The sequence below is a fragment of the Henckelia pumila genome, chromosome 3, assembly GCF_033568475.1.
Source record: "Henckelia pumila isolate YLH828 chromosome 3, ASM3356847v2, whole genome shotgun sequence".
NCBI lineage: Eukaryota > Viridiplantae > Streptophyta > Magnoliopsida > Lamiales > Gesneriaceae > Henckelia > Henckelia pumila.
Window position 1 is genome coordinate 60,760,124 of NC_133122.1, and position 21,512 is coordinate 60,781,635.

At 37.2% G+C, this 21,512-nt stretch overlaps 2 protein-coding genes and 1 pseudogene across 2 annotated transcripts; 1 reads left to right on the forward strand and 2 right to left on the reverse strand.

Moving 5' to 3' along the window:
• Positions 1 to 390: 390 nt before the first annotated feature.
• LOC140886901 (probable beta-D-xylosidase 2) lies at positions 391 to 7,173 on the reverse strand. The gene is made up of 6 exons (XM_073293809.1): positions 6,615 to 7,173; positions 4,506 to 4,787; positions 2,201 to 2,468; positions 1,769 to 2,119; positions 1,279 to 1,692; positions 391 to 1,191 (listed from the first exon to the last, which is right to left on the reverse strand). Exons 1-6 carry the CDS (start codon positions 7,116 to 7,118, stop codon positions 590 to 592), a joined length of 2,421 nt encoding a protein of 806 aa, XP_073149910.1. The 5' UTR covers positions 7,119 to 7,173; the 3' UTR covers positions 391 to 589.
• A 2,172-nt stretch (positions 7,174 to 9,345) lies between these two features.
• LOC140886900 (DExH-box ATP-dependent RNA helicase DExH12-like) lies at positions 9,346 to 17,307 on the forward strand (annotated as a pseudogene).
• Positions 17,308 to 17,984: 677 nt separating this feature from the next.
• Positions 17,985 to 21,252, reverse strand: LOC140887669 (small COPII coat GTPase SAR1A-like). The gene is made up of 3 exons (XM_073295083.1): positions 20,991 to 21,252; positions 20,777 to 20,908; positions 17,985 to 18,554 (listed from the first exon to the last, which is right to left on the reverse strand). The coding sequence occupies exons 1-3, from the start codon at positions 21,117 to 21,119 to the stop codon at positions 18,234 to 18,236; spliced, it is 582 nt and encodes a 193-aa protein (XP_073151184.1). The 5' UTR covers positions 21,120 to 21,252; the 3' UTR covers positions 17,985 to 18,233.
• Positions 21,253 to 21,512: the final 260 nt, after the last annotated feature.

Consider the following 21,512-nt stretch of genomic DNA (forward strand, 5'->3'; position numbering starts at 1 on the left):
AAATATATTTATAATTTGATTTTTTTTATTTTTAAAATTAACCAAACCAAAAAATGGTTTTATCTATTAGTTTTAAAATATATCTCATAAAATATAATATTTTGAATTTTAACATTCAAAACTAAAATAACATTTTCATTTTGGTTCAATTTTATTTTTATATTATTATTTAATTTTTTCCTTAATCTTTTTCAAAAAAAAAAAAAAAAAAAAACTCAAAACTTTTTAATTTTAATGCACAAAAATTGATAACTGTAATGTACTCCAGGGAGGTATTAGGTATATATAACTTTTAAAATTAATGGGTGTAAATGTAAGTTTGATATAAACATGAAGGGAGATATATACAATTTTCAAAGTTAATTGATTTTTGTGTAATTCTGATAAACCTCTAGGGAGGGAGATACATGTAATTAATCCTGAAATAAACTCTGATTTTTCACTTGAAACCAGTGCTTGAATTCTACATTTCATTGAATCTGATTGATTAATATTTGGTGGACTCATCCTACAGTAATAGACAATGTAGCAGCAAAGCAAATTATGCATTTTAGTTACTGCCCTGAAGCCTCAGGGGATATATATTTGATCAAGATTTGACCATCCCTAGAACATGAGCTTGAAGTGAAATGGGATGCCTGATATCCCCAACATGAAGTGCATGCTCTCCCATCTGAATCCGCCGAATTCCGGCCTTATCCACCACACTCAGATGCTTACAGACATGAATGTTGACGGCAACTCGTCGTTGCCCTCCGGCAGGCACGCTCACTTTCTCGAACGCAACCAATTGTTTGCTCGGCGCCCAAAGCGACTCTGGAGGAGACGAGTACACGAGCAACGCATGGGAACCATCTTTTGAACCTTTGTTTTTTACATCCACAGATAAGCTAAAGGAGAGCCCGTTACATCTAGCATGTGTCACTCGGATCGCCTTGCTTGAAAAGGCCGTGGAATTCGAGTGGTGGCGGCCATCGACAGGAATGGACACCACCTTTGGACCACCCACAATCGTGTGCATGAAGCTGGTGTAGCTCAGTCCGTGCCCGAATGGATACACCACAGGTCCTTTGTAGAACCTGTAGCTCCTCCCAGGATAGTTTCTCGACGGATTCGACCTCATGTCCATGCTTGTCATTGGTAAGTTGTTAAGGTACTCTTGTTTGTACCAAGTCATGGGAAGCTTTCCACCTTATGTTAATCCCATCAAATGTCAATATTTTCAGAATGATCATATCCTCAGCTAGATAGATTATAGATATAAGGTTCTTGTCATACCTGGATTGTGTGTTCCGAACAGAACATCAGCAATGGCGGCTCCGCCAGCTTGGCCCGGATAGCCAACCCACAAAATAGACTGGATCTTGGGGTTGCTTTTGGCGAACGATACATCAACAGGACCGCCGCTCATTAACACCAAAATTATTGGGCCCTTTGAGGCAGCGGCGACCTTTGACACGAGCTCTTGTTGACGACCTGGTAGCATCAGTCCTGTCCTGTCTCTGAACTCTGCCTCAATAGATTGATCCAGTCCCATCACCATAACAGTTGCATCCGCCTGGCGTGCGGCTCGAATGGCTCCACTAAACAGCGCATCATTCGCGCAAGCAACATCCGCGCAGCCAGGCTGATGGATTGTTCTTGTGTATTTTGTTATTCCTTGTAACGGAGATGTGTATCCACATGCAACACCTACACATGTTTGCAAAAAATTTAACCCAAATATAAATAAAAAACCAATACAAGTACTCAAAGTGATCCTGGTTACCTGCATAATTGCCAATCATGGTGACTGTGACGTCTGAATTTGGCCCTATAACAGCAATGGGACGGTGTCGCCTTGCAGAAAGCGGCAGCGAAGGCCCTTCATTTTTCAGCAAAACAATGCCCTGTCTCGCTGCTTCCAAGGCCAGCTCTTGGTGGGCGGGGCTGCACACGTCTTTCGGGCCAAGTTTACCGAATGGATGCGCAGATGGTTCTCCATCAAACATTCCCAGTCTCATTTGAACCGTGATCGTGTTAGCCAATGCTCCATCTATTTCTGCTTCATGTAGCAGCCCTTTTTGCACCGCATTAACGGTGTGTACCGCAAGAAAAGGCCCACAGTCCAAGTCTAGACCTGGAATACATAAAAATATACATCATTAACAGCCAACTAGCCAAGTTATAGCCATACATTGAATGTTTACTACTTAAGTACCTGCTTTGACTGCATCAGCAGCTGCTGCTTCTGGTGTTGATGTATAATGCTGACTATCATACAGAACGCCCACGGAATCACAATCTGAAACTATATACCCATTGAGCCGCCACGCGCCCCTCACGGTTCCTTTGAGAAGTTTGGGGTCCGCGCAGGTGGGAATACCATTGACTTGATTGTATGAACACATGACACTTGCAACCTTACCCTCCATCACACAACTCTTGAATGGCACGTCGAATGTATCTTCAAGATCTTGCTTGCTTACCTGCATGATTCGACGACCATTTTCGTAACGTATAATGGATTTCTGTATGTTAAGATCCTAATTTTATTCCTCAACAAATTGTGGAATTGTATTGTGTATGAGATTGAAAAGTCCTTCACAGCTCATCTTTGAATTGAAGCTGGATTCTTCTCTTGCATTGGACAATAACACTAGCTGATCTCTCTTTGTTTCTTTGTTTTGTTTTTGTTTTTCCTGAGGTTTGTTATAATGGTGTCTCAAATTATTCCGAGATCTTATACACGAATGCTAGTTTTTTATAACCAACAGCAACAAAGCTAAATAATTTCGTTAAACTCCACAGTAAAAATTGACGGAAAGCAAACACATGACTCAATGCTAATTCACTATTTAGCAATCCATTTTATCGCATTTTCTCGATTTAGTCTCTCGTTTTCAATTGTCCGGAACCTACTCCGTTTTTGTAATTTTCTCGATCTATTAGTCTTCCCATAAACTGCACAGTCAAAAATTAATTGTATATGACTCAAAGTTAAGACTTAAGTAATCCATTTTATCTCATTTCCGGTTAATGAGATCTACACTAATGGTAATACCCAAATCATGCATCCAATGATTCGTATTTTTACACATAGACGTAATTAATGATATATTCTTGACGTGATAAATCATGAAACATTAGATCTATCATTGAATAATATTCATATGTTAGGTTGAACTCAACCCTCATTTCCCCGATTTTTAGTTTTTGAATTTTATTTGTACTGACTTAAGTCTTTCATTTTCTGTACTTTTCCTGATTTAGTTGTTCTATTAACTACACAATTAAAAAGGATAGAAAGTAAACATATGATTCAACAATAATTTCCTATTTAATCATCGATTTTATCGCATTTTCTCGATTTAGTCCTTTGAATTTTCAAGTGTCCTGAGTACTTCATTTTATTTTATTTCTCTCGTTTTAATTTCTGTTAAACTTTAAAAAATAAAAAAAAAATCATTTACTTCATTATAATAACCATCTCAATAGGTACAAAACACTCAGATTTCTTCTAAAAATCAAAATATTAAATATTATATATATACACAAGACCGAGTTTGTAACCAAATTGATTTCATCAATCCGCCAATTAACAGAGACTCGAATTTTAGTTCTCCCCTCCTTTTTATAATTTTTTTAAAAAAAGAATATAGACACGAGATTCGTGAGCTTTTAATATTTTAGATAAGATTAGATGGCCTGGTACCTTGTAGAGTGCAATTGGGCAATTTTTTTATTTTTATTTTTGAAAAGAATTGAGCCATTTTTTTTTAACGGTTAGTTGTTAAAAAATCCCCCATCACATTATTTTGTATGATTCAGTTCCTGTCAGGTTTTTTCTTTTTCTGCACTCCCTAATTCATTAAAAGTTTGTTTCTACTCTCTGGGCCCACAAATCAATCCCTATGTCATGATTTTGTACTCAATTTGAAATAATTAATGCCAAAAATATATAAATCAATACGTAAATTAAATGTTTTTGTACTCAAATATCTTAAATTAATACCAAAAAAATTGTTGATTTTTGTGATTTTCAAAATACTAATATATGTAAAAAAAAAATGATGAACAAATATTTTAATATAAATATTTTGTACATAAACATGTATGTATAATAAGTTTTTGTAGTAATAAAGTAATTCAAATGTTATACTCAAAATCTTGATTTTTGTACTAGATCTGAAACTATTAGTACTTAAATATTGTATATTAGAACCGTATATTTAACTTTTTATACCGTTTTTTATCCATGAAAAAAAAGTGAGATCAGGGAGTTCAAATAAAAATTCCTAACACAATGACTGATCCTTAATTTACACTTGATATTAGGGACTGATTTCCAAATAACCCTCTTTTTAAACCCAATGCAAACCTCAAATTCAGTACCAATAAAATTATTGGAAAATGTTAAAATAAAAGATTGAAAAGTGGGGTCGTAAAAAGTCATAAATTGTCAGAAAAACAATATCATGTCTAATAAACAAACATGCCCCATGAATTGACCCATCATTCCATACCTTGGCATTAAAATGGAATCTATCCACCCCTCTCCACTTGTCGAGGTCGTACGCCGTGTAATGCTTGCAACACGCCGCCACCTTCAGCCTGTCGCCGCCGCCGGTGCCCTGTAACCCTTTGACATAGCTCGCCGCATAAACACCGGCGACCATCGGGTCCTCGCCAGGAGTTTCCTGACCGCGACCCCATCTTGGATCGCGGAATATATTGATGTTTGGGCTCCAATATGTCAGGCCGGCGGCACCTCCATTGTACATCGCTCGGGCCTCGTCCGATACGACCTATGGAATGAATATGTGATAAATATATTTTTGAATAATTCTATGATTTGTTCAAATAAATTCATTTAAACAATAGATTTTAAATTTTAGAACCAGAAATTTTGTATATTCTGTTGAGAAAAATACTTTTTTGTATAATAAAATATTAAATTTATAACATTATACATATTTAGATGAATCCCAACACAAAATTCAGATGAGCATTATATTTCCATTGGCATACAGCTTGCGAGAGAATATACGGTATTGATTTATACCACATTCATAGAGTTCGTTGTTCAACGCTATAAAAGTCGATACTAGGGGTGTAAACGAGCCGAGCTACTCGTGAGTAGCTCCTGAGTAGCTCGGTCAAAACTCGACTCGAGCTCGATTTGACCGAGAGCTCGAGCTCGAAAACATACAATCGAGCTCGAGTAGCTCGCGAGCTACTCGATAACACATATAAATATAAAATATTATATAAATATAATGTATATAATATTTTATTTATTTATTTATTCATATAATTATTTATTTATATATAATTATATATAATTTTCGAGCTCGAGTAGCTCGACTCGAGCTCGAGCTCGAATTCGAGTAGTCAAATATGAGTCGAGCTCGAGCTCGAATAATATGCTATTCGACTCGATTACACCCCTAGTCGATACACATTAACTTTCCACAAATAATAAAAAATGAAAAAAAACAAAACAAAACAAAACAAAAAAAACGTATACTTGTTGAAATTTTAAATGGATATCTAAGTTATATGATTATTTTTTTGCTACTAACATTTTTTTAGACTAGCGGAACGGATTTGTCCGAAGGGAATTGGTCGTTGCTACTCTATTAGAAACATGTGTTTAATGAGATATCCAACTACCTTACGAACCGATCCAGCATATAGGCGGTCTCTAAGAACGACCTATCCGGAGGGTTATTTAGCTCACTTGGGGGACGTAGTAGTAAATGAGAATCCAGGACCAAAATGGGCCCACTGACATGATCTAAAAACTTAGCAGCTGATGGCTGCAACTTGCAAGTAAAATTTGTTTGGACCTTTCCCTTGAAAATGTGTAATTAATCATAACAGCTTTTCTTACACACTCTCAGCAAAAGGGCGTGCTCTGTACGCGCAGAAATCCAAAAGTTATAAAGTTTAATGCTTTCAAATATAATTGACTAATTTCTAAGAGATTTTATTAAAATCAACAGTTTTTTTTAGTTCAATAAAAATAGTCATAATTGGATCTTGAACTCAAAATCTTATTTCAAATTTAAAACTTTGGGTGAAATGGATTGTAATTAAGACATAAGCTAAAAGCCTAAAATGTACATATCACACAAAGAATGGTAGCTCCTTTTATAGGATTATTACTTAAAGTAAAGTTATAATTTTTTGAAAAATTGATTTCAAAAAAGGAAAAATATTTGCTGGCTAATGATATAACTTCCACTATTAAAAATGCAAATGATGCTGTCTGAAGGTAACCAAACATGTCTATATTAATTCGATTACTTTAATTGGAGGACATGGTTTTATTATGTCATATTCGAATTATTTTCATATAATACAAAGTATTAATATCTCAAGTTTATAACGACGTGTTGAGTTCGATACTCATGAAATCGTAGCATCACTATTCACTATTCCAAAAGGAGTATACTTTAACAGAAATATTATTTGAAATGATTTATACGAAGTTGTGATGGATTTGGAGCCAACTTGAAAAACACAAAACACACGGCAAACCATAAAGATATTCCAACGAAAACTATAATCAAATCAAACTTTAAAAAAAGCAAAGATTTTTAAATATATGAATAATTAATTTTACTTACTTTTCCAATCTCCTCCCACAAGGAAGCATTGAAAGAGGCGGCGGTGGTGATGACCTGCGGGAAGCTGGTGGCGCCGGGGAATTCGCCGCCGAACGTCGTCCCCGGCCCCACATTCGATACGCCGTGGAGCGCCTCCGACCACCACTCGTACCTGTCGATCCCCAGCCGCGGCACGGCGGCTGCATTGTTGACGAGCAGCCTCACTTTTTCTTGCAACGTCAAACGCCCGATCAAGTCCTTCACTCTGTCAGCCGTAGCTAAGTCCGTTCGGCAGAAAGGTAATCTTTTGTTGGCTGAATCTCTCGAGCTGCAGGCGAAGGGCCGCCGCGCCTCCGCCTCCGCCTCGCCAATAGTGAAAGTTAACAACCGGAGAGAATATGAGAAAACAAAGCAAAAGAATATGGCGCTTGGCCTCATTTTTTTTGAACCAATTCTTGTTGTATGAGAATACACATGCGAAAGTGGGGTGTGTTTATATAGGTGAGTTTTGTGAAGTCGAGTCATTTTTTTGGTACGATTCGAGGTCTCGAGTTCAATTACAATATTAATATTTGATTTAATTTTAGAATCGTAATAAGTTTTATAAATTTGGAAGTTAGGGAGCTCTTATATAATTATTTTAGAAGTTGTATAAATTCCATCTCCTAATTAATAAAATTGAATGTATTATCTGTTTTGTTGGAAGTGATGAAGGATGATGTAAAATTGCAGCTTTGCTTTTGGTACTCACGTCATTATTAGTTCCACTTGTTTCAAGAAATTATAAAACTATACACTCTTCGTCCATACTTTTTTTTGTTTGTGTACTTTGGGGTAAAATATTCAAGTTGCATGTAAAAATGGCCCGAACCTTATTATTATTAATTTATTTTTATTATTTTTATTTTCTTTTTTTGAGGTTACTAGCAATTCATTCGTATCTTGAAAATAATTAACTTCAATTTTTATATAAGTCTATAAAGATTTTAATCAACATATATTTTATATCAATGTATGAAATAGAGTCATAGAGATATTGGAATTCTATAACATTCCTTGTGTTTTGCCAGTGGGGTGAAGGCTACAGACCAGGCATATCACTCTTCATTTATTTCATGCATGTCAATGATTTAATTAATTAATACCAAATAGTTGTATGCAACTACATATCTCTTAATTACACGTTATTAAAGTTTGCACGCTTGTACAACAACTCCAACCAATAATCGATCAAATTAATAGGGAAATAAAGGCTTATTGATTGAAAGTTTATTTATATTATCTTATATGTATCACATAAAAATATAGAATTATGACTATCATGTCCATGTAAATTTAAAATGATTTTAAAAAAATATTATGATGGACTTCTAGCTAGGCTTATTATACAGTCACATATTGAAACTGTAGGAGTCTCTCTAAATTGACTCGATATCAAACTATATAATATATATCATACATGCTAGATATAAACAATTTGTTTAATAGACAAAAAAAGGATATCATTTTTTTTCCAAAATTTATCTTTATGTCATATAGATATAACATTTATGTTTTTCCTTTTGAAAATTTTTTATGTAATATTTTAAATTACCGTTTAATCTCACAGAAATTCTTAAAATAATGTATGATCTACATGTAAGAAAAAAAATATTGTACAAACATGCAATGCAAGCAATGATACACTAGTTTTAATAATAATTGTGGTAGAAATACATCAAAATGAGTGTCATTTGAATTCAATCACTCAAATATTTTCCTAAATCAAAATTTCGGTCTCTCCATCAATTCAAACACAACATAAAAAATATGGAGCAACTTTTTCATTCCGAGTCACTAAAAATGTTGCATTCAATGTAGTTGGGGGAACAACATAGTAAGAACTCTTCAAAATAAAATAAATCTTTTTTTAAAAAATTATATTCTAAAATAAGAACACAGAACTCTTAAAACTGAAGCATAAAATATATGTATGACCATGTAAAAAAATATTTATTTATTTTTAAAAAGTGAAAGAATAATTATTTTAAACAGAGGGTTTTTTGTTTTCAGCCCTCGAATATTTTCCTAATGTGCTTTTGAATTTTTTCAAATAAAATACAGAAATAATATCTTAATTCCAAAACGAATATGTAACTCATTACATATTTTTTTTTCAACTATCAGTCTATCATTATGATTAAAAAATTTTGGATTTATCTTTTCAAAAAAAAAAAATTGGATTTATTTAACATAAAATAAGTAGAAGGAGCTACTATGGTCATATCAAAACGGCCCATCCCGAAGGCCCAAATACCCTTAGAAAAATATTTAACATGAAATCAAAACTTTCCTTATATCTTTCCAAACAAAACAAAACAAAAAACAAAAAACTTTCCTTGTATTTCATGTTTCGAAAGGCAACTCGTTCTTCTCACGTAACGTGAGGGGCAAGGCAAGCAAGGTTATTTAACAATAATAATAATAATAATAATTCTCCCGTTATAACATTCACGAAATCGAAATCAATCTTTTCGTCTGGATTACAACATAGATCGATTCAAACCTAATTGTTGGATTTAAATTTTCCTTATATCGCAATTCTTCGGACGGGGTTTCTATTGTTTCTTCTTGTTTAAGCCTAAACAGTTGATTTTGTTACGATTGGAGTTTAGGAACTGATTATTGGCTTCAGATCACGTGTAATCGTGTATACTGTATTTTTTTAATTATTATTATTACTGTTTTCTTTCTGATTGTTGATAAAAAGAAGATGATTCCTTCAGGTGGTGGTGCCAGGTTGAAGCAGTATGAGTATCGGAACCCTCTCCCTCGAGAGGCCCACGAGCCAAGTGGGGAGCCAGAATCTCTGGAGGGGAAGATTGATCCGAAATTATTCGGTGACAGAGCTCACAGGGCTAAACCCCCTGAGTTGGAGGAGAAACTCGATAAGTTCAAGAAGACAAAGGGCCGGGAGCGTGCTTCTGATGCTACTACTCAAACCAGGAGTAAGAGGAGGAGGGTTCAAGAGGAGAGTATCCTCACTTCCTATGACGTAGACGTTTACCAACCCAAGAGTAAGGAGACAGGGGCTGCTTATGAATTCTTGCTTGGTGTTATTCGGCAGCAGTTGAGCGAGTGCTCTTCGGATATCGTCTATGGCGCAGCAAACAATATTTTAGATATTCTTAAGAGTGATGATGTCAAGAATTGTGACAAGAAGAATGAGATTGAGAAGTCATTGAAGTCTGTAGTTACAAACCATACTTTTGATCAGCTAGTATCCTGTGCGAGGCTCATTATTGATTATCAGCGTGGGGGAGATGTGTCCGATGATGCTGCGAATGGTGACTATGGCCTCGATGATTTCGGTGTTGTTGCTGTTGAGTTTGGGGAGAATGAAGAAGAAGAGGAAGAGAGTGATCTTGATATGATACCCGAGCATGAAGAGGAGGAAGGTGACGTTGCAGAAGTGGATGGTGCTGGTGCTATGCGGATGGATGGTGGCAATGATGATGGTGATGAGAAGGAAGGAGCAGATGGGGGAGTGAACTTGAACGTTCTGGATATTGATGCTTATTGGCTTCAAAGAAATATATCACATGCTTATGGCCATCAGATTAATCCACAGCAAAGCCAGAATCTTGCTGAAAAGGTCCTTAGAATTCTAGCTGAAGGCGAGGACCATGAAGTTGAGACCAAGCTGTTGGCGCATCTGCAATTTGATAAATTTAGTCTCATCAAATGTTTATTGAGGAACCGATTGAAAGTTGTATGGTGTACACGGTTGGCAAGGGCAGAAGATCAAGACAAAAGAAAGGAGATAGAGGAGGAGATGATGACGTTGGGACCGGATCATATTGCAATCCTGGAGCAGCTACATGGCAACCGGTCAACTGCAAAAGAGAGGCAGAAGAATGCGGAGAAAAGCATCAGGGAGGAGGCTCATCAGCTAAAGGATGAATCTGGTGATGATGGTAAGCGGAAGGAGCGTGATGAGCTGGTTGATAGAGAAGCTCGTGGTGATTGGTTGAAGGGGGAGCGTCAATTGCTCGATCTTGAAAGGCTAGCTTTCCGGCAAGGTGGGCTGTTGATGGCCAACAAGAAGTGTGAGCTTCCAGTGGGGTCTTATAGGTGTCAAAGAAAGGGGTACGATGAAGTTCATGTCCCAGCTCCAAAGCCCATACCGTTGGCTGCTGGTGAAGAACTTGTTCAGATAGCTGGCATGCCAGACTGGGCACAACCAGCTTTCAAAGGAATGAAACAGCTGAACAGGGTTCAGAGTAAAGTTTATGATACTGCACTATTCACTGCAGAAAATATCTTGCTCTGTGCTCCCACTGGGGCTGGGAAGACAAACGTTGCTATGCTCACCATACTTAAACAGATTGCATTGAATATGAATGATGATGGGTCTATTGATCATAGCAGTTACAAAATCGTCTATGTTGCACCCATGAAGGCACTGGTTGCTGAGGTGGTTGGAAACCTTTCTCGTCGACTAATGCATTATGGTGTCCAGGTTAAAGAACTGAGTGGAGACCAGTCATTGAGTTGCCAGGAGATTGAAGAAACTCAGATTATAGTGACAACCCCTGAGAAGTGGGATATTGTTACTAGAAAATCTGGTGATCGCACATATACACAGCTTGTGAAGCTTCTCATTATTGATGAGATTCATCTTCTGCACGATAACAGAGGCCCTGTCCTAGAAAGTATCATTGCAAGAACTGTGAGGCAAGTTGAAACAACCAATGAGCACATTCGTCTGGTTGGGCTATCAGCAACACTTCCGAATTTTGAAGATGTCGCTGTATTTTTGCGTGTTAACTTGAAGAAGGGACTATTCCATTTTGGTAATAGCTACAGGCCTGTGCCTCTGGCTCAGCAGTATATTGGAATCACAGTAAAAAAGCCATTACAGAGATTTCAGTTGATGAATGACGTGTGTTATGAGAAGGTAATCAGTGTTGCAGGAAAGCATCAAGTGCTCATCTTTGTGCACTCAAGGAAGGAGACTACCAACACTGCTCGTGCCATTCTTGATGCTGCCCTTGCTAACAACACTGTCTGTAAATTCTTGAAAGAAGATAGTGCAAGCTCTGAAATTCTCCAGAGCCATACCAGGCTGGTGAAGAGCAGTGATCTCAAGGACCTACTGCCATATGGCTTTGCAATTCATCATGCTGGCATGGTTAGAGCCGATCGTCAGATTGTTGAGAAACTTTTTACAGATGGATACACACAAGTCTTGGTTTCAACTGCGACTCTAGCCTGGGTGTCAATTTACCTGCCCATACCGTGATTATTAAAGGCACTCAAATCTACAATCCTGAGGAAGGAGCATGGACAGAATTAAGCCCTCTAGATGTCATGCAGATGCTTGGTCGAGCTGGAAGACCTCAATATGATACCTATGGTGAATTATAACTGGCCATGTTGAACTTCAGTATTATCTGTCTTTAATGAATCAACAGCTTCCTATTGAAAGCCAATTCATCTCTAAATTGGCTGATCAGTTGAATGCTGAAATTGTCCTGGGAACTGTACGGAATGCCAGAGAAGCTTGCAAGTGGCTCTTGTACACTTACCTTTTTGTACGGATGGTACGGAATCCAACACTATATGGTTTGGCACCCAACATTCTTACAAGAGATCGAGATTTGGAGGAAAGAAGAGCTGATCTGGTAAACATATATTTCCCACTCTCATTTTTCAATGATTTTGTCATTCATTCTTAAACTTTTCACAGAGGTCTTACTTGACTTGTTTGTGTTCATGGTTCTGAATTTCTCTTATTTGAGATAGCTTAGGATTATGCATGCTGACATCACCGAAAATACTCTTGTGGTTTGTCTTGTGTGTATGTGAATTGCTAGGGACCGATATCAAGTCCTAAATCAACTTCAATAGTAGAACCATGGACTAGAATAAAAAGCAGAAAGATAAAAGGATTCTGTCTATTAGGTGAAGAATTTTTATTTTTTCTTGTATTTTAGTCAGTAGATAAGTTGGAGAAGGTGGTTCCTGTACTTTGCTGGGGCCAATTGATGTCTGGCATTTTTGTTTATTTATTTATGCAGAGAATCGCTATCTGCCTAGGTTAAGGGTAAATTACTTCTCCTGGAAGTGCCCAGTGATTGCAGCTGCTATTTGTTACTCAACATCAACTGGGCCTCGAGCAAATTGCCGAGAATTTATTCATCCTTCTCCTTGGCTAGAGTAAGTTGGGCATTCTTGTGGTTGGACCTCATAGTGAGGCATTTGATATTTAGACTGAAAATAAGGAATAAGAGGTTTAGAATAACTAGAAATTGTTTTTGTTCTTTTTCTGTTTGAGAACTGAAACTACATCTAGAAAAACACGACACAAGGGCTTTCGAGTTTTAATGTTTGAATTTCCTTTCTCCCTTTAGCCATAAACTGTGCACAAATAAATTGCAATCTGAGTTTGTGATCTACCAGAGTTTTTCAGATCCAAATTTTGAGATACCCAATGTATGTTAATCCCAAGACCCAACCCTTTGAACTTGTGTCCCCTTTCACTACATTGTATTTGAGTTGGCCTAACAGCCGTGGACGCGGTGGTTTATTGCAGACTCATGCATGGGCCTACTTACTCAATCTCGAAAAGAAGACTCGATGATTGGATATATGGGAAGAATGATCAGTGCTCTCTCTCTCTCTCTCTCTCTCTCTCTCTCTCTCTCTCTCTCTCTCTCATTGCTTAATGCTTTTTTGTTTCTTTTTTATCTGCATTAGGAATAATTTATATAAATTGCATTATCGTTTCATTGATTATAGTTCGAACCAGCTTTGATGCACTATTTTTTCTATTGAGTGACTGTTTCTTGTCATGCTGGTTCAGGTACATTCAGCAGCTATGTTGTTGGACAGAAATAATCTGGTGAAGTATGATGGGAAGAGTGGATGTTTCCAGGTCACCAACTTGGGTCGCATTGCTAGTTATTACTACATAACGCACGGAACAGTGTCCACATATAATGAGCATTTGAAGCCAACGATGAGTGATATTGATCTTTGTCGTCTATTATCTCTCAGTGAAGAGTTCAAATATGTGAATGTGAGACAAGATGAGAAGTTGGAACTATCAAAAATTTTAAACTTGGTGCCCATTCCAATCAAAGAGAGCATCGAGGAGCCTAGTGCCAAGATCAATGTTTTACTTCAAGCTTATATTTCACAGTTGAAGCTGGAAGGGTTGTCATTAACATACGACATGGTTCATATTACTCAGGTTTCAAAACTGCATGTACCTACTTGAGTTTTCTATATGGTCAAGTTACATGCTCATTATAGTTAAGTTGCAATGTGTGCTTTTGTAATAAAAAAATAATTGTCTTCTGTCTTTTGCAGAGTGCTGGACGTCTAATGCGGGCAATATTTGAGATAGTTCTGGGAAGGGGGTGGGCCCAGTTGACAGAGAAGGCTTTAAAATGGTGCAAAATGATAGACAGGAGGATGTGGAGCGTCCAGACACCACTTCGCCAGCTTCATAGTGTTCCAAATGAAATTCTAATGAAGTTAGAAAAGAAAGATCTGTCTTGGAGTAGGTGCTATGATCTCTCGTCACAAGAGATAGGAGAACTTCTTCGTTTTCCTAACATGGGAAGAACAATTCATAAATTTATTCATCAGTTTCCGAAACTTAACCTCGCGGCACATGTTCAACCAATCACCCGCTCTGTGTTGAGGGTTGAACTAACCATTACGCCCGACTTCCAATGGGATGATAAAGTCCATGGGTATGTGGAGCCCTTTTGGATCATTGTTGAGGATAATGATGGCGAGTCTATTCTTCATCATGAATATTTCATTTTAAAGAAACAGTATATTGATGAAGATCACACTCTGGATTTCACAGTTCCCATTTATGAACCCCTACCCCCTCAGTACTTCATCAATGTTGTATCAGATAGATGGTTGGGTTCACACACTGTTCTGCCTGTTTCATTTAGGCACCTTATTTTGCCTGAAAAATATCCTCGGCCCACAGAGTTACTTGATTTGCAACCCCTCCCTGTGACGGCATTGAGAAACCCATCTTGTGAAGCCCTTTATCAACAATTCAAACATTTCAATTCCATTCAGACTCAGGTTTTCGCAGTCATTTATAATTCAGATGATAACGTGTTGGTTGCTGCTCCTACTGGTAGTGGGAAGACCATATGTGCTGAGTTTGCCATTCTGAGAAATCACCAGAAAGGACCAGATAGTGTCATGCGTGCCGTCTATATTGCTCCTCTTAATGCTCTTGCAAAGGAACGGTACCATGGTTGGAAGAAAAAGTTTGGAGAGGGCCTTGGAATGGAGGTCTGTGAGTTAACTGGAGAGACAGCAACAGACTTAAAACTCCTGGAGAAAGGTAATTTAATTGTCAGCTCTCCTGAGAAATGGGATGCTTTATCTCGCCGATGGAAACAGCTGAAACATGTTCGGCAGGTTAGCCTCTTCATTATTGATGAACTCCATTTGATTGGGAGTCAAGGTGGCCCTGTCTTGGAGATCATAGTCTCAAGAATGAGATACATTGCTAGTCAGCTGGAGAACAAAATTCGTATTGTGGCATTGTCAACATCTCTTGCGAATGCTAAGGATCTGGGGGAATGGATTGGTGTTACCTCTCATGGTCTTTTCAATTTTCCTCTTGGTGTAAGGCCCGTGCCTCTGGATATTCACATCCAGGGTATCAACATTGCTAACTTTGAAGCAAGGATGCTAGCTATGACTATGCCTACGTACACTGCAGTTGTGCAGCATGCTAAGAGTCGCAAGCCTGCAATTGTATTTGTTCCTACAAGGAAGCATGCCAGTCTCACTGCTGTAGATCTCATGGCATATTCTAATGTGGATAGTGAGGAAAAACCATTGTTCGCATTGAAATCTTTTGAAGAGCTTGAGCCTTTTGTCAGCAGGATCGAGGAACCTACTTTAAGGGAGACAATTCAGTTTGGTGTAGGCTATTTGCACGAGGGGTTATCTATCACAGATCAATATATAGTGAAGGAACTGTTTGAAACAGGATGGATTCAAGTCTGTGTGATGAGCAGTTCAATGTGTTGGGGAGTCTCGCTGTCTGCACATCTGGTGGTGGTTATGGGAACACAGTATTATGATGGCAGAAAAAATGCACACTCTGATTACGCAGTCACTGATATATTGCAGATGATGGGTTGTGCCAGTCGACCTCTTGTGGATAACTCTGGAAAATGTGTCATTCTTTGTCATGCTCCTCGGGAAAAATATTATAAGAAATTCTTGTATGAAGCTTTCCCCGTGGAAAGCCATTTGCATTATTATTTGCATGACAATCTAAATGCAGAGGTTGCAGTTGGAGTTGTTCAAAACGAACAGGACGCTGTTGACTACATCACCTGGACATTTATGTACAGAAGGCTCACTCAGAATCCAAACTACTATAATCTTCAGGGTGTGAGTCACAGGCACCTGTCAGATCATCTCTCCGAACTTGTTGAAAACACAGTCGGTGATCTAGTAGCAAGTAAATGCATTACTGTGGGGGATGAATTTGAGCTGTCACCATCGGGTCTGGGCTTGATTTCTTCTTATCATTACATCAGCTATACTACAACTGAGCGCTTCAATTCCTCTCTGTCTTCCAAAACAAAGTTGAAGGGTCTACTGGAAATTTTGGCTTCAGCTTCAGAATATGAACAACTTCCAATCCGACCCGACCAAGAAGTGTTGATAAGAAAGCTAATAAATCACCAACGTTTCTCCTTTGACAACCCAAAATTCACAGATCCGCATGTGAAGGCAAATGTTCTGCTACAAGCTCACTTCTCTAGGCAAAAGATTGTTGGATATATGGCTGCTGACCAGCAAGAGGTGCTCATTTATGCTTGTAGGTTACTTCAAGCCATGGTTGATGTTATTTCCAGCAATGGATGGCTTCGCCTGGCCCTCCTGACCATGGAAGTAAGTCAGATGGTGACACAGGGAATGTGGGAGTCTGATTCCATGCTCCTCCAACTTCCCCATTTCACAAAGGAATTAACAAAGAGGTGCCAGCAAAATTGTGGGAAGATTATCGAGACCGTATTTGATCTGGTGGAAATGGAGGATGACAAAAGGCGAGAACTCTTGCAGATGTCAGACTCGCAGTTGATGGATATCGCTAGGTTCTGTAACCGTTATCCCAAAATTGATTTGACCTGTAAGGTGCTGCATGGTGATGAGGTGAAAGCTGGGGGAGGCATTAGTGTGCTTGTAAGTCTTGAGAGAGATCTTGAAGGACGGACGGAGGTTGGATCAGTACATGCCCCTAGATATCCCAAAGCAAAAGAAGAAGGATGGTGGCTGGTTGTCGGCGATACTAAAAGTAATCAGCTGCTTGCTATTAGAAGACTTACTCTTCACAGGAAGTCCAGGGTCCAACTAGATTTTACTGCTCCAAAAGAAGCTGGAAAGAAAACATATGCCCTCTATTTTATGTGTGATTCTTATTTGGGCTGTGATCAAGAGGATTCCTTCACGGTTGATATTAAGGAAGAAGCAGGACCTGTCGAAGATGGCACTAGAGAGAATGATCTTGCTGCTCATTGCGAAATGTTTTGATCACTATATACTGTGACTTGCCGTCATATTGATTTATCCACTCCAGTTCTCCTTGCATGTTCATTTTGTTTGCTGTCTATGGTGACCTTCATGTTTATTTTTGGTATTATATCTGAACTCTCTTTTTCATGGAAAATTTTGTTTACAATTTTTACAGCAGTGCAGATCAGTACTTCATTTGAAACTACAGTCTATTGTCCACTCTGAGTGGCAGCAAACAAACTTCCGAGTTAGTCGACTCTTTTTCCTAGGGTACTACCTGCGTCAAACCTTTATCAGTGCACGTCTTGAACTTTCTTTACCAGCATTGCATGATCATTGTCCAACAAGCTGCAGCTCTCTTGAGAAATTTGTTGTTTAGTCGCTCTTCTTATGTGATGATGATGCTTGATATCTGTGATGACTCGAAAATGTTTGTGCATCGTATATCTTTTGTAGTGTGGAAAGTTACTGCTACAATTTAATATTTGTACTTTGTAGTAGAATCTTATTGGTAAATTTTCATATGTAATACCTTGTACTCTCACTTTTAATTAAACTTGACTTGTTTTTAGAAGTTTACATTTTGTTCTCCAACCTTATTTTTTCTTCTTCTTCTAATAAATAGATACGGAGTGAAATATATTTGATTTTTTGAACTTATTCTTCGTATCCTTGTTTTTTGAAGAAAAAGTTGAGATCCAGGTTAGTTTTGTTGCGTAAAGTTAGAGTTTAAAAAGGCGGTTTACAAACATCTCATATTATATCTTTCCATAGTGTCCCTCATATATTATTCACGTGGCCTTTTTCCTAGTAACATAGAAAAAGCGTCAATGAATAGAATTTATAGGTTTTCTAGCTAAGCAAAGCACCAAAGTTGACGATATAACAAATAAAAGTGAGCTCAAACTTGAGATAAAGATATCATATCACAAAATCATACAACTACAAGTTAAAACCTGAAATGAATCCAATCTTTTTCCCCTTGCACATCAATTGATAGGAAGACGCGGTGCTCTCCCCCTTAGTCCCACTGAAGGATTACCGTTGTACTTCCAATTGTTTATATAGCAGATGCTAGGTCTACTTTATGTATTGAGACACCCATTTAAAGCCATCGCCATAGCCCATTTTGCGCACTATGCTGCACATGAATACCTCTAAAGGTCGCACGTTAGACTCTGCTAGATTCACCTTTCCTTTGCCGGTGGTTATACCAGTCAGACCGAGGTGATAACGCAACTCATCTTCTGAGGCAGCATATGGTATGTCAATCTTGTTCCCCAAAATAAGAAACGGGACATTCGCGAGGGACTCATCAGAAAGGAGTGCATCTAATTCCTTTTTGGATTCTGCAAAACGCTCCTTATCATAGGCGTCCACCAGGTACACCACAGCATCTACCTGGGTAACCACATGCGTATAAGTTACTAGAGGAAAGAATAATACTTCAAAGTACCTACGAATATTTGGGAGATCACCACACAAAGCATTTGGAAGCCCGGTTATTATTATTTTCTTTCATTGAGAAAAATAAACGCCTGAAAGGGGTTTTGCTCGACAAATATCATTCCACTCTCCATTCCCCTCAAGAATAGATACATATTTTGGATAATTTGGAAATGGTTACTTCGTGATTCAACACATGCCATTCATTGCTTCATAGGGTATGAAGCATTTTCTTGTAAAGTTAAGGATGACTTGCTATCAACCAGTCATGCTATGTGTCCTGATAAACCAATCACTAAACTTAACTATTAATAACCAAGCTACATCTCACAGACAGCTTTGTTCATGCATGTTTGCATCAGCTAATGTGGTAATTCTAAGCACTTCAACGTTCAGGTAACATTGGTTAAAAAGTATCATTTCAATTAAATTACTTCATAACCTTTGGTAAATGAATATACTCAATCACAGATATATACACACACTGATAGCACAAATTGGGGTTTTTAAAAATGAAGATGTATGCAAAGGATTAGTTAGATATTCTTGATGTAATCATCCTTCTATGGAAATGTAGATATCAACAACCTGCATATCAAATCTTCTCAACATGCATAGAAAAAGTAATGCGTGTAAATATTTATTGAACACAAAGAAGTGATTATTGGTTATCCGCTAAAATTAACTCGTGGAGATAGTCTTAGGAGTGATATTTGGACCAATATTGTTGACTTGAGCTATCTCGTTATGCCATGTCATGGAATTGACTTATGTTCCCTCTAAATGTCCTATATGAACTACATACACCACAGTGTAACTAGAGTTAGTAAGAACTTTGGCGTTATAAACAAAATAATTTCTGTCACTACAGATGCATCTGATGAAGTGATGATCTTGTTGTTATTCCTCCATAAGTTAATAATTTTAATTCTATTTTAGAAGGTAGAGTGATTCAATGATGTCATGCCAGTAATTTGTTTTCAAAACATTTTTTTTACTTCCAGCTAAGCTTTTATTACAAAGATAAAATCTTTAGTCATACGGATTAAATGAACACATTATAAACGTAAATGGAAACAAAGATACCAATCGAATAACATGAAACTTAATTTTTTAAAAAAATCTGTAAAAATAAGATGAATTTACTTTGATAAGCTATTTTCTTCAGTTTTATTGCATAAAAATCTTTTAGCTCCATTTTACAATATATTACCAAAGATAAATTTAATGAATTTGATTGGTTCCTTATTAGAAAGTATGTTAAATTAGTAAGTTCTTTTAAAGCAGCAACCAATAAATTTTCAGGCCAATTTTATCAAGCTGCTCATTTTATTATAGTCGTTTCTTCTATTTTCTACATATTTAATCAATTTAAACAAAATAATGATCTCATAAATTGTGTGAGAGAAAATGAAACTGAATTTCGAAAAATAATGGGAAAAGGTCAACAACTCTACCTGATAATTGCTGTCAATGAGAAGCAGATTTGGATGTATTTTTTAAGAATATAATGTTTTTTTATAGAACCAAGCACAACCAACCAAAATAAGGATATTATATGGCAATCCAAGATATGTTAAGATTTACTGTAGTTAACAAGAGTATATAAAACTCAAATGAAGATGATGGTCCTGGTGATACAATCGAATTCATCTAAGTTAGCAAAGAGAAAGATAATGCGAGAATGATTACTCTCACTTATAATCCGAGGTCATCGTGGTATAAATAATGACTCAGAATGGTTTTAAATCAAACTTTTAGAAATGATAGAATTTCAAAATTTTGCAGCAGCGGAAACAAATTTGCGAGCACTATCCTACTTAAGCCGTGATGGCACCATATATTTAAGCTGTTCCGAGTATTCATTTATCCTGCTAGAATAATCATTTTCTACTCATGAAAGTATAATTGGTGGCCATTCAATAAATGTTCCCAATCCTAATCCGGTTTCCAATTCGGTCCCAATATTTTTTCCACCCTGGTTAAACAGAAAACCCATCATGTATGATTTTGGAGTAGTCAGGTCCCATTATTATATTTCTACCAAAAACCAGTTTAATTCAACAAGCATCACACAAATTTCAACAAAATCAAGATTTCAGAAACACAAAGAAACTATATAATGGTGTAAGGCAATCAAGATGACAACTATTAAGTAATGATCCAGCTGAAGTTACCTTGGCATAATAATCCTTCCAAACTCTGCGGGCGATCTGATGCCCTCCCAAATCAAAAGCCTTGAACTTGATTTTTCCGATGCTCAGCTCTTCCGAGGTCGGATACTGTGTCGGCTGATGCTGCACTAATCTCTGCATCCCAGCCCCATCAAATCACCGAGATTCACTAGTCAAATAAACACCAAAATAATCGGGAAAAAAATGGAAAAATTACCTCGTCCTTGAGCATGTGAAGGAGCGTGGTCTTTCCGGCGTTATCCAGGCCTAGAAACAAGATTTTGGCCTCTTTCTGCCATAATCCGAGAGATGCCAGAACGCCGTAAAACCAGTCCAAGAGAAACATATCGCGATCGCCGGAGATTTGGACTGGACTCTTCTTTTTCTTTACTTCCGCGTTCGGCGGCGGCGATGATAGCAATATGGCAGAAGGTGAGAACAATCGATGTGCTTGATTTCTCGTGATTCGCCTATCCTTCTTTTTTTTCACTATTTAATATTTATTAATCATTTAAATAACTAGCAGTAATTACAGTTAGCATTTACATTATATTACTTACATTATTACTGTTTGTGAGCCATGAAAACATTTATTAAAAATTAAATTTATGTAAGAATTATCTAAAAAAATTTATCAAAAATACTTGTAAAAAGATCAACTGAGCATACACGCAACATATGAATACTGAGTAGTTTGCTAATTTCGTAGATTTAAGTAGTTTCTTTTTCCGAAATAAGC